The 12,400-nt window shown below is 35.9% G+C and overlaps 1 protein-coding gene across 1 annotated transcript in view; it reads right to left on the minus strand.

The window, feature by feature from the left end:
• Positions 1 to 2,237: 2,237 nt before the first annotated feature.
• The window catches only part of LOC110835660 (uncharacterized), a 146,498-nt gene continuing 136,335 nt past the window's right edge, over positions 2,238 to 12,400 (minus strand). Inside the window, exons 32-37 of the mRNA XM_087358598.1 lie at positions 11,503 to 11,712; positions 11,049 to 11,266; positions 8,445 to 8,499; positions 7,782 to 8,261; positions 4,384 to 4,449; positions 2,238 to 2,919 (exon numbers count right to left, since the gene is read on the minus strand). Of these exons, the coding sequence (XP_087214724.1) occupies positions 2,855 to 2,919; positions 4,384 to 4,449; positions 7,782 to 8,261; positions 8,445 to 8,499; positions 11,049 to 11,266; positions 11,503 to 11,712 (1,094 nt within the window). The 3' untranslated portion in view covers positions 2,238 to 2,854. The remainder of the gene's footprint in view (positions 2,920 to 4,383; positions 4,450 to 7,781; positions 8,262 to 8,444; positions 8,500 to 11,048; positions 11,267 to 11,502; positions 11,713 to 12,400) is intronic.

Here is a 12,400-nt window from a genome sequence, read left to right on the forward strand (position 1 = left end):
TGGAAGTCTACCAGACTACACAGCGCAACAACCCAGAAGACAGAAAGAAATCTTCATACTCATCGCCCTGATGACGGTGGCAGTATGACCTCTGAAACGTTGGTAAACATCTACCAGACTACACAGCGCAACAACCCAGAAGACAGAAAACTTCATACTAAGAATCGCCCCGATGACGGAGGCAGTATGACCTCTGAAACGTTGGTTAACATCGACCAGACTACACAGCGCAACAACCCAGAAGACAGCAATCTTCAAACTTTTTACACTTTAAAACACAACTATATTCTGCCAGACACGTTTCAACCTCATGAGGTCAGTATCAGTGGCATATTAAAACAAGTCCATTAACATATTGAATCCATATAGTCCATACAATACATTTTTATAATGTGCTGCTGTTAAAATTCTAAAATTACTTTTACATTAATTAAAGGCCAAATGTTATAATTTTATGTAGCTGTCTAAATTTAGTCCAATGCCAATACATTTCTGTCGGAAGGTTGCACGTTGCGAACCATGTTACATTTATATCATTATCAGAGTTTTTAAAATATATTACTTAACAACATAGTATCAAATGGATAAATGCTGAAATCAATGCTTGAAATTTATGTAAAGTTATCTTTTGCACTTAATAAATGGCATACCAAAAGTGAAAACTGAAGACCACATTAAATATCAAAATATTTTTCGATTTACAATTGGATTATTCGATATGGAACACAGAATGATATTTTAATTATTTTAATTATCTTATTTTAAATACATTGTGATTTGACGGAATAACCAAATAATTTAATTTTAATTTAATAAATCACAATATGACGCAACTACACTATTTTATGAATTTCCTCCATAAACTAAAGGAGAATAACAGAGATGAAATGCACACATGCTTGTGACTTGATAACTCATGTCTGCACATCATCATATCTTGCCGCAGTTACACATCAGATAGTTTCAATCTGTACCTTTACACAGAAGAACTACTGCTTAAATAAAATACTCTCGACAAGGCAAGCTACAGAGATAAAATTACCAAGATAAAGGGCAGAAAATTCTCTTCTTACCCACAAAATAAAACTGAATTATACAAAATCTGAAGAATCAAACACTACAAGAAATAATATTGCTTTCAAAATGTCCAATATGTCTACTTTGTGACTGGAAGCTGTTATGTATGGGAAATCTAGCCTGAAGGTCTGTTGCTTCAAAACACCAAGTCCTAATGTTGCAAGCACAAGAATAGGGAGGCCTACTTCGGTAAACATATCACAAACTCTAAACAGTACTCTATTAAATCGTGCCATGTTGCAATTTTTGTAGACTATATAGCTGAAGCACATTTCCTGTTTTAGCAAATTGTTCATAATTATTATAACTCAAATTCATCATAATTTTTAAAATAGTTAAATATAACCAAACATAATGTGTCCACAAATCTACATTATGCTTCTGGTTGCATTGCTCTATGATTATTATTTACTGAAATATGGCTAACTTTAACAAAGAAGACACAGGAACAAAACGAAAACATTTAATTCCATCCAGGTAACTCTGTCAAACATTTAAACTTAGTACCTTACTGACGCAAACAGTAACAGTACTCAGAGTGTCTTTTAGGGGGAAATTTTTCATGACCTTAACTGGAAAGCACACTGTACTTCTCTATTCTGTAATACCAATGGGCCATATAAATAGATTTCATCCAGATTGATGAGTAACTTGTAAAGATTCAAATTTTTAAAACATGTGCAATTCAGCCACATACCATTTTTTTGACATCACTCAAGCTACAAACCCAAGGGATAAGTCTGTTAAAAATACAGCAGTGGTTAGCAATTATGTTTAATGTTCAGTTAAAACTTGACCAGGAGACTGATTATCGATTTAAGGTTCTTAGTAGTTTCCTTTGGCCTCGCCATGAAAATTCTGGGAAAATTCCTTAAGAAGGCCATAACCACTTACTTCCATACCTTCTTATCTCATAATTCACTATTTTCATGAAATTAATCACTCAATGCAATATAACCAACACAACGGACAAAGAGACGATCATCCAATCGAGACAGTAGAGCTATTGCTCCAAACGCATGATTGGCAATACAGGTGTCATATTAATAACAAGTTTTGCTAAACTTTAAAGTTTCAGTGCATAAAGATGAGAACAATATATCCCACCTTGTACTGAAAATAAAGCATGTATGAAATCGAGGCATTTCTCCAATTACAAGTTTTTGGTTTAAACCTGATGAATATGTATCAATTTATTTACACCATCTTAATTCTAGCTTTAAAGTAGTTGCACATTCAGCAACAAGCAACACTGCAGCCAAAAGCAGAGAAGCGGTGGAGACAATGTCTTTTAGAATGTTAACATAGCATTAGGTAGATTTATATAAGCATTTGACATGAGTAAAAATCTACAAGTATAATTGTTAATCATCTGGGAATTCAACATTCTTAGGAAATTAGTTCTGCATTTACACAGCATTGTTTCAGGAATACATCTGAAGTGTAACTAGAGAAATTACTGTAAATGTTAAACACCAAAACCTGAGTAATCAACTCTGGTAACACAGTTACAAGTTTGTGAACTTAGACAGTGAACATTGATTTCTTTTCAAGCCTTACATAACTCACTGCAAGTCACAGAGTCCATCCATGGACTGGGAGACTGGGGCCTGAACACAAGTGAACTGCATGTCATGGTCGAGTGGTTAGCAGTCCTACCTCATATTTGGGAGGTCGTGGACTCAAATCTTGGCCTGGAGACCAGCTATCCTGACTGAGATTTTTTGTGGTTTTCCTCAGCCCCTCCAGGCAAATGCCAGGATATTACCTTGATTCATTATTTCCACAATGTTTCTGTGGATGACCCAATTTCTTGTTCAATTGGTACTGGTGGGGCTTTCCCTAGGGTAAAGGCATTTTGAAAGAGAAATTGAGCAGTCAGTTCCATCGCATGCTAGAATCCAGAATGAATGTTAGTGGGAACTCAACATTACGGTCAAATGGTTAGCACTGGTTAATTTTTGGGGGGTCCCAGATTCAAACCCCAGCCAATAGACTGGCTATCCTGACAATGTTTTTCTGTGGTCTTCCTCAGTTCCTCCAGGCAAATGCAGGGACAGAACCTTAAACAAGCTACGACCACTTGCTAATCCTTTCCAATCCATTATTCACTACCATCATCACATTAGATACTATATAAATTATGTAACTGAAAATATGTTGTTAAATAAATTGGAAGTCAGTCAACTATGAACATGGGGCTTAGTCAAAGGTTAATGCTGTTATTAGTAATAAGATATTCTTATGTGTCACTGTCTTGCTGAAATTTACATTACATATCTTCACTAGGGTAGGTTATTCTAGATTGAAATCATATACTGCAGTACTATAAGGACTTCATAAATATCCAAATAAAAGTACAAAAGGATGTCACACCAATTAGAAATTCAACATAAAAGTGTATTTTAATGCAATAACCATGAAATAAAATAGGATGTTACATCATATGATTTTATTGGATGTATATAGACAAGAGCATTTTATTCTGTGTCTGAAATTCATCATGTGGTGCCATGCAGTCGGCCTAATCACTATTGTAAGTGTAAACATTTGACATTGTGATAAAATCTTCTTGGGCAACAAATCAGTGTCAGTCCTGGACAGAACTGACACTGCTTGCTACCTGAAGATTTTATCAAGCTCAGTCGCATACTGAAGATGATCATGCATATAAGGAAAATGCATATACAGTATAAAGCATCTGACCATGCATTAAATGAAGTTATTTGGAAACATAATAAGGTGCTTGATAGTTAAAGCAGTGGTTCCCAAACTTTTATCAGTTCATGTATCCATCTTCAAAGGCCAAATATAAAAATCATCTAAACCGATTTTACCCTGAAAATATGTGTTGTATGTACCTCTTCACTCCCTCCACAAATCCGTTTCACCTAGTCCATCATCACCCTACAAAAACTTTATTCACAAATCACTTTCCTATGAAAGTAAGCTCCACATCTCAACTACACTCAGAGAAAAGACTACAAGTTTCCACATAGTTTTACTTTACCTTCATCATGAGACTAGGGGATTTAAACCATTGTATTATGGAACTGCTGGCCTGACTTTAACTCCTGTAATAATGATTTAGCAATATGCTAATGGAATGCATTATCACGTTTTTTCATGAAAACTTCTTGAAACATTTTGAATAAATCCAGTGAGTTAATAGACCACAGTTTGAGAACCAGTGGGATAGTTATTATTTCTATTTTTGCAGGCAGAGTCCTCCTGTGGCACTGGCAACGAACGCAACTACAGAATGTTCACACCAATACAAAATACATTACAAAGAATGCCATTTACCTGTGCTGTCTCTCAAATCTGCAGGGCTGGGAGGCGGAGTCTTGGACACCTTGGGTGACATGAGTTCTGCAATAGAGATAACCACTTCTTTATGAAAATAATTAGAAATTTTGTATATATATGCGCTCTCACTTTTAATTCAACTAACCTAAGCTGTAAGAATACAAACCAAATTAACTGGGTAATAAAAACTATACAACAAGAAACTTCACTTCATAGGTCAAAATACTGTCCTATAAATTCTGAAAATACATTTAATTTCTGTTTTTCTCAAGAATTAAAGACCATTTCACAATTGTATAAAACAATGGGAAAACCAAATACTGTACACATTTTAACCTCAATCAAAGCCTCGGACAGAATGGACCTAACAATAGGATCTAATGATAGAGGAGAATTGAGGAGGCCATGGACCGAATACGGACTGGAGAGCCATAGAAGAAGAAGAAGTACACATTTTAATCATGCTGAAACTACAAACAGTTCATCAATGAATGACACTTTGATAGTAGGGCCTACTATTTAAGAAGACCTCTACACAATCATTTTACATATTGATCTCCGCAGCAAATATAGAGAAATGTACAGGAAAGTTAATGTCCAACCAAATGATACCAGCCCTGACAATTCTATGGACATAACTGAAAGAATGATCAAGTGTAACAAGCCAAAAAAGTGACTTACAGCATTCTTCAGCACTCTCCGATCTTCACTACCTTACCAAGGAGGGAGATGTAAAGTATCTCAGTTCACCAGAAGCCATACTAAGGGACTTCTACATCAATGATACTCCTTTTAGATGCAAATTTTCAAGACAGAACTCAACTGCAGAAGGAACTACTCAGGAGTGTAGGTTTCCACTTACACAAATGATGTTCTAATAATCTATCTCTCTTGAGCACAACTACTGCATCAGTGCAATGACGTTAACAACTTTAATTCTTAACGAGTGACATTCGGTCTTTGAGACCATGGCAGAAGCAGTATATTTTTATATATTCTTATCTTTTGTTTATAAGTCTACTAATATTTCCTTTCCTCTCTTGGTTCTTAAATTCTGTTTTTAATGAAAAATTGGTCTGGTGGAGGTCGTGAGACTGCATATCACAGGAAATGCTTTTTTTATTTACTTGGCCAGGTTCATCTAATACCACGAGAAAGTATGCAGGAACTGTGAAGTGGCTTATACCTCACAATCCAAATTTTGGAGAAGTGCTTGGGTACCTATAAAAAGGTTTGAGCGATGCTAAGAATAAATGTGAATGAACAACTGAAATTGACCATGTGCGAAGGCAGAGTGACAAGAAAAAAGTTTACCATGCAGGTTTTCCCTCAAAGAAGCATACTAATCAAATCTTTGTGTATTATAACACAATATGAGCTATAAAAATTTGCTTCTTTGTCCACATTATTTAATGAAAGAGTAAAAAAAATAAACAATAACAACAAGTCTAGACTGTCACTGTTACACCAACCTGCTTTGTAAAAGAACCATAAGTTAAAAATCTGTACTTTATTTTGTTGACAACAGGTGAACTATGCCTAACAGTGCCAAGCATTGTGGTAGTGGTGATAATGGTAATAATTATTTTCAAAACATATACAATAAGAACCGCCAATGTCATTTTATGACCACGTGATTTACTTAAAAGCGATACTATAACGTAAAGCTTTAAAATGTTTATGTACGATGTGTGGCCTGTATAAAGCCATTTACATTTAGAAGACCAGACATGGCAGAAATCGGTTGTTGCACTGAACTGCTGTTGAACTGAAAGGATCTAAAGATTTGTATCATTTGCAACAATTCTTACACACCTTTTCAGGTCTGTCCTTTCCTCTTCATTAATTATTTTACACATGACCTACTGTATTCTTAGTACATAGCTAGAATGTATGCAATTATAGTGCTGTTTCTATTCATTTTCAGTTTGTCCAATTCTTCACGCCAATTCATAACAAGATCATATCATAAACTTCATAAACATTTAAGTTACAGTACCAGGCAAAATGAATGTAAGTTAGAAATACAGTATATACTTTCTTCCCATATGGTACCTAACAAAAGTTAGATATGTAACAGCAGAAATGATAACTTCGATGGGAGCTCTTACCAGTGCTTCAGTAGAGTGTAACAGTGAAAGAATGAGCAAGAAACAGTCTAGAGACTAACTAACACTCTCCTTCCTCAAAGAAAAAAATGTACTCAGATACACGATTAGAACATCATCAGCGGGTTTTTTTTGACATATATCTGGAAACTACCAAAATATGTGTCAATAGTGACATTCCACAACTGTTTCCAAACAAACTTGAATAATCTGTTTTTTATTCTACTTCAATGATTAAACTTATCTTCATATTATTCTTCCTCAACTACATCACTGGTCTGTGAACTGAAGAAACAATACTAATTAAAGCCTACTTTGAAATAAAAGCCTGCAAGACAACATAATCTACTGTTGATGCTGAACGCAGCACAGACCTGTTATTATATGGACTATTTAACATTGCTGTTTATAGATAGCTTATACAGTGCTGGTGAAAGGATTATCGGCGAACAATGAACTGGAAAGGCTATAGTAAGAATCAGTGATTGCCTAATTTAATCTATAACATAGAGCAACAGGGGATTTAATCCCTCATACTATTGGGGATACTACCCAAACTTTGACTCTGGAGCTACTGGGATAAAGCAGGGTGGACTGCACATAATTCATGACACACAGTTCACAAATATTAAGGTATTATTCCAGCATTTGCCTGGACAGACTAAGGACAATTTAAAAAATCAGTCAAGATAGCTGATTCCTTGGTCAAAATTTGAACCCAGGATCTCAAAATACAAATCAGGAGTACTAATCACGATCACAGTCCTTGAATATAAGGAACAACACACAGAAAATGTATATACACAGTTGTTTATGAGAATGAATAAATAATATTGTTATCAATATCAGAAGGGGTCCATTCCCGGGGGTAAAGCCGGCCGGGGCGTGATGCTGACCACTCACCCCCATCTAGTGCCGAGGTCAAGAAAGAGAGGAGCTATACCTCCACTCACCCCAAGCGCCTATTCCTCACGTAGCGGGACAAACTTCACTTACTTTACATTAATATCAGAATAAAAGGTGTAGGGCAACTAACTTTAGTGATAAACTCAAAGATAAGTATATGTGAACAAAGTATTAAATATACAATATGTCAAAAAATTAGAAATAGGAATTCCCCTAAAGAGACATGTGGATCAACTACAAATTTCTTGGCCAGAACAGATCAAAGGACTTCGTTTGTATCATTCATTATATCAGAAAAATTAATTATGTTATTTAAGTCAACTTCCACTGATTAAAAAGACAACAACAACAAAAGTATTACAAGATGGCAGGTGGCCTTACCTTCTACAGCAGACATCACCTTGGAGGTTGTTTCCAGACGTACCAGCTCATCTGTCACACCTTGGAAGAGTTCAGAGTCACGACGCTGATCAGCTTCTGTCCTGACAGTTGGTGGTGGTGAAGGCTGTTTCTTTGATATGTCTTCTTCTAGTATAGATATTCTATCTTCATTTACTGACTTAGATATTGGAGCCCCTTCCTTCTGCACAATTGGGGCAGATGACACTTTAGAAATGTCCTCTGATATTGATGGGGGTGACACTTTTTCTGTTTTGGGTTTCACAGGTGTTGCAGGTAACTGTTCGGATATGGGTGGTTGCCGTTCGTACTGTCGGTCACGTTTGTCCTGAGCAAATATTTCCTTGAGCTGAGCCACTGTTCTACGGTCTTCTTCCACCTCTTTCTCCTCTCCAATATACTTTGTCTCATCAACATCACGCTCCTGCTTGTCTTTTGAAATGACTGGGTTTGGAAGTCGGTCTGCAAGAACAGTAATATGATATCCTGAATAATTAATGATGTAGCAATGAAAATTTGCTGCATATTTATTGTACAGAATATGTTTTAAAGTTTGTAACTGAGCTTGAAAATGGCATACTTTTGCAAGATAAATCAATAAAATCTTACATAAATTGTATCTAAAGAAATAATAAAATTACTTACCTTGATACGGCTCTTTCTTCTCTGCTAGCACCAATTCTTCCACAGATTCTGATTCCTGAAATATTTCAGGCAGAACAGTAAATCAGCATCCACCAAACAGGGCAACAGTTATGTGAGAGAGAACCTTCCAGTTGAATATAATGTTATGTCACACCTTCAGAAAAATAAATGTCTGTAATATGAGAATGATCAGGTATCATGGGCAGATGAAGTTTGTTTAATATATGGCAGACTGTTGTGGGGAAGCTCTAAGAATGCCACATTTGTGTTTTGTATCATTTTGAAAGTGTAACATCCTTTTTTGCTCACCCTGTACTTGCTATCATTCAGTTTAGAATTGTTTTTCTTCTCTACCACAGAAGACTATAAAGATTACAACATACAAAGCTATAATTCTGCCTGTAGTTTTGTATATGTGTGAAATTTGGTCTCTAACATTAATGCATTAACATAGATTGAAGGTGTCAGAAAACAGGGTACTAAGGCAAACATTTTGTTAGTGCCAGGGTAAAGGAGTGTAAGTCCAAAAATTACAAAGCATGATTGCTGCTTTATATTTCATATCACCTTTAATTTAGCAAACAGTAGCATTTCAGCTTTCAATCCATTTATAAACTGTATAATCATATTTGTAAAATTTTGTTTAAATTAATAAATCATATTTCTGAGTACTTCCCATAAGCTGTTTCATATCCCAAGAACTTAATGTTAATACTTACCTTTACCTGACACCAGGGATTTTTACTTATGAGGGAAGCAGTCGCAGGAGACTGAAGAAAACTGCATAATCAGTAGCTTCACAGTTTGTACTCTTCACCAAAACTTATTACGGTGATCAAATCATAGAGGATAAGATGAGTTGGGATTAAAGTATGCATGGGAGGGATGAGAACTGCATATAAAACTTTAGTCACAAATCTTAAATATAAGCGATAACTTGAGAGACCTAGGCGCATATATCATAAGATAATATTAACATATATCTTAGTGAAATAGGGTGACAGGGTATCACCAGATTGACCTGATTTAAGGATGGACCTGCAGTAGAACCTTTTGAACACTGTAATGAATGTACAAGATTTTCTTATTCTCATGGTGGTGAAGGCATCAATGTGGCCTTGCAGGCACATACAAAAACTGGTGTCTACTTAAAAATCCATGTGCAGTCACAATTCAGAAGACCATGAATGACACCATAATGAACTAGCCGAGTAATTATTAGCTTACCAAAAAGGGCTATGCTACACAGAAGTTGTTAATTGGTTACTTAGTTAATCATTTAGACAGGAACAAATAAACTCTATGTATAAATTAATGCTATAGGACTCATGATTTTTTTTATGTAAAAGTTTTTACATAATCGGTTAATTTTTCATGGCATAATAAAATTTGTTTAAATGGGAGTGTTATAACAATTTAAGTACAGATTCAGTGGGGGTTAATGATGACAGAAATATTTCAAACAATGTGGTGGAAGAGCTAGGACAAAAAGGGGCACATTGTATTATATGTATTTATTTATTTAGTGTTCTGTCTGACGACAGGTCCGTATGAACAGGATCCTTCCATCCTTTTCTCTTCTCGGACTGGGACCTGTTCATATACGTTCTTGGCAGATGATCCAGAAGTGGTTTGCCATTGCCTTCTTCTGTGTGTGAATGGGATGCCACGGAGAAACCGGGGAAGCCCCCGGAGGAAAACTCCGTGTTGCCTAGACCACGGCCTTGCCCAACACAAGTTATAAATTCGGGCACCGCCGGGAATCGAACCCGAGACCCCAGGATTACAAGGCCAGCGTTCTAACCGCTATACCAACAACAACAAAAACCCTACCAGTTAACAAGAACAGGTTCATATTTACAAAGAAAATTAAATCGATTACTTTCAGATCCTCTGTTGACCCCAACATTCAGGAAATTTACAGTCCAGGGTGAGAGTCTGATGACTTTAAAATTAGAACAAAACCTGTGGTGTGACAAAATAAGTGAAACTAAAAGGGCTTTAACAATATGGAGGCATTGCTAATCAATATAATAAGTTCATCATAACAAATGGACTTCCTGCAATATATTCAATTTTAGAATGCCTAAAATGTATATATTAACAAGCATAAATATATATTTAATCAGAAAATTATACAAAAAAATATACACAATGGACATTATGCCGGTCCACTTAACCGTTGATGTGGGAAGTCACCGCGTCATTAAAAATGAATCTTGCGGGCAACTCGTTGCTGTTTTCAATACTAGAATCTCGAGGCAGAATTCATAGCTTAAATCACCCAGGTAATTTGAAACAAAACTTTGAGAGTTTTTCTATTTACTGGTACGAGCGTGAAATTCTAAATATGCCGCATTTGTTTTCTGTATAATTTTGAAAGTGTAAAGTTATTTTGTGCTCACTCTGTACAACATAAGTTCTTGAAGTGAAACTAAAATCCAAGAACTTTTAGCTTAAATATAAAATTTTTGCAATTCAATGTATTATGAACAATGGCATTACATTTCATTTTGTAAATGAAGGCAAAGTACATCTTTTCCACAAACTTTAAAATTAAATTACATTCAAGGTAAATAAGGTCCAAATTCCCTCAGCTCTCACCTTCATGATGTCTTGTTCATCATATGTGATGTCAAGGCTTGCATCTCGCCGTAAAGAAGCATCTCGGGAGGGTCCTAGTTCTTCCTTCAAGCTCTCAAAACCTGACTGATCAAACTGAACTTTAGCAACAGCCCTGTCCACCTCATCGGTATTGAATATACACTGTTGCACGATGTCATCACGTCCAATTTTATGCAGTGCTGTCTCTAGAACATTCCCTGAGAATAAAAATAAAACAACCATCATTGCAAATATTTACTCCTTGCATAAGAAATATTTTAAGGCAACTGTTAGTATAGGACAATTTCCAGATTACATACTGTTGTCGCAGAAATATTGGAGTTTTATTTAATCATGGCATGACATATAAACCAAAAAGTAGTTTATGAACATAAATTTCAGTATGAATAATGAGGCACGTAACACATTTACTTTGAGAGATGCAATAAGTTACCTGTGGCCTTATTTCCAGCCACCTGAAGCCATAACCTGAGCATGGCCATGGCTTGCTGTGCAACACTGCTTGGACATTCTGTCTTTATAAGGTTAACATCTGAGGTTGTGATGCCAAGCTCACTTGCCAGGAATACCCAGTCCTCTCCCAGCAGATTGCTTATGTCTGATAAACGGAGGTCTGTGCGTTGATATGTTGTATCTAGCCGACCTGCAAAGAAGTAATGTCTGTTCCAAACACAGTTTTGAGGTTATTGTTATCTGCTATTACCTACTAAAAACTTTCAGTGCCAGTCTGAAAAGATATTATGTATACAACCAATAAAATTTAAGAAAAGAGGTTACTGTGAATACAATGTAATCCTCCTATGTAAGTTTCTTGCCATCATTTGAAAAGCCTTGATCATTATTTGTCATTCTTCATGCATCAACCTAAGTATGTAGGCAACAGCAAGCATCATAATTCCAATAATTTGTAATCCTCTTGTACTTGAAATATGAGACTTTTATGTTATTTCCATTAATTACAATTATTTATGTCAGATATCTGTTAAGCATGTTGTGTACATTCTGAATGAGTTGTAGTTTCTCACTTCATGTCAAGTAACTGTCGCACAAAGGCTTTATGTGGGTAATTTCAAAGGGTCAATGCAGACGCACTGAGGAAGGGCCATGGGGCCAGTAAGTCATCTTGATGTTGTACACTTGCTGCGAGGTCACACAACCATCTTCTCCCCTGTGTATACTTCCCATGGCCGGTCATCTTACTTCAAACCTTTTGACAGTGTGTTCTATCCACATTTGCAAATTTAGGTCTATCGATTGGGCCCAACTGAGTAGGTATACTTGAAGATGGAGACAGAGTCCCATGTCCGAAACGTCGTGCAATTTTATGATTT

Source organism: Zootermopsis nevadensis, unplaced genomic scaffold (assembly GCF_977971745.1).
Source record: "Zootermopsis nevadensis isolate Lab colony 2312 unplaced genomic scaffold, Znev_1.0 Znev_ptg000030l, whole genome shotgun sequence".
In the NCBI taxonomy this organism is placed as follows: domain Eukaryota; kingdom Metazoa; phylum Arthropoda; class Insecta; order Blattodea; family Termopsidae; genus Zootermopsis; species Zootermopsis nevadensis.